The sequence below is a fragment of the Pistacia vera genome, unplaced genomic scaffold, assembly GCF_008641045.1.
Source record: "Pistacia vera cultivar Batoury unplaced genomic scaffold, PisVer_v2 Contig1074, whole genome shotgun sequence".
In the NCBI taxonomy this organism is placed as follows: Eukaryota; Viridiplantae; Streptophyta; class Magnoliopsida; order Sapindales; family Anacardiaceae; genus Pistacia; species Pistacia vera.
Window position 1 is genome coordinate 205,762 of NW_022195109.1, and position 1,299 is coordinate 207,060.

The 1,299-nt window shown below is 40.3% G+C and overlaps 1 protein-coding gene across 1 annotated transcript; it reads right to left on the minus strand.

Annotated features, from left to right (window-relative positions):
• LOC116132778 (probable calcium-binding protein CML36) lies at positions 1-912 on the minus strand. The gene has a single exon (XM_031418453.1). It carries the CDS (start codon positions 787-789, stop codon positions 133-135), a length of 657 nt encoding a protein of 218 aa, XP_031274313.1. The 5' UTR covers positions 790-912; the 3' UTR covers positions 1-132.
• Between the last annotated feature and the right edge of the window lie 387 nt (positions 913-1,299).

Below are 1,299 nucleotides of genomic sequence, written 5' to 3' on the forward strand. Positions count from 1 at the left end.
TAGAAAAATAATATTCTTATGAATAAAAAACAAAAAACAATGAAATTACTTTCATTTTATACCATCAAGAACATGCACCATCACATGATCATCATCATAATAATAATAATAACAAGAAGACAACAATCATGATCATCTCTCTAACTCCATCATCTTAGAGAAGTCCTCGAAGCACACAAAACCGTTCTCATTTTTACCCACCAGTGCTATCATGCGCCGGCAGTCCTCTAACGTGCACTGCTGGTCCCCCAATTCCGTAAACACCCTCAGCAATTCTTCGGCCGTTATTTTCCCATCATGATCGGTGTCAAAAAAATCAAACGTCTCTCTTAGTTCCGGTTCACGAGCCGGCTTATAAGCCGAGTCAACCACCCGGCTCGTCAGCGCATCCAAGCTTATACAACCATCACCGTCAGAAGCCACCTCACTGAGCATCAAAGACACCTCTTCTTGAGTGGGCGGCTCGGCTCCCAGCCGGATCAAGAGCGACTCTAGCTCGGTTCTGGAGACCAGGCCATCGTTGTCACTGTCGAGTAACTTGAACACCTGGACGAGCTCGTAGTGAATATCTGCGGAAATATCGGACCAGTCACCGGATCTTTGGGGTAAAACACTGGTGGGAGTGGAGGTAACATCCGGGGCTGAGCTGGGTTTACGATGGTGATTGGAAGATGAAGAATCTGAAGAAGAGGAGGAGCTAAAAGAAGAAGGGTGGGAACGAGTGACTTTATCTTTTTTCTTCTTTAGGAAGAAACGTGTGGGGCTGAGTTTGTGGATGATATGCTTCATGGGTGAAATGAGAATAAGAAGGGGAAAGGGAAGAAGAGATGAAGAAATAAGAGTGGGTTGAGATGGAAGAAAATGAAGAGGAAGAAGAGGTTAAAAGGAGAAAGAGAGAAGGAGTCCATGGTGATTGGGGAAGAAGGGAGCTTCCAGGAAACTTCGTAAAAGGTATTAAATGATGATATTTATAATTAAGTTGACGGATGTGGAAGGACTATTTGCTTGTGGTTGTGGTGGGTCTCCCGAGACGATGTTAACTTTGTCAGTTGTCACTTCATCTTTAATTAAAATGACATATACGTAATTGTTTATTCTGTATAATTAAATAATGTTTTGATTGTATTTGTGAAAGTGGTTTTCTTATATGGATACGTGGCACTCTTTTGTTGTTTCCCAAGTTTATTTCATTTGAAACTTTCTTCTTTAATTGTATTAATAAAAATCTATTTTAATTTTAAAATGTTGCTTTTGTAAACCGTCAAATCTTAGAATAAAAAGTAAATTACACGGAAGTTA

Bases quoted from the DNA above. Each gene is read 5' to 3' on its own strand.
- LOC116132778 (XM_031418453.1), bottom strand. From the start codon at position 789: ATGAAGCATATCATCCACAAACTCAGCCCCACACGTTTCTTCCTAAAG.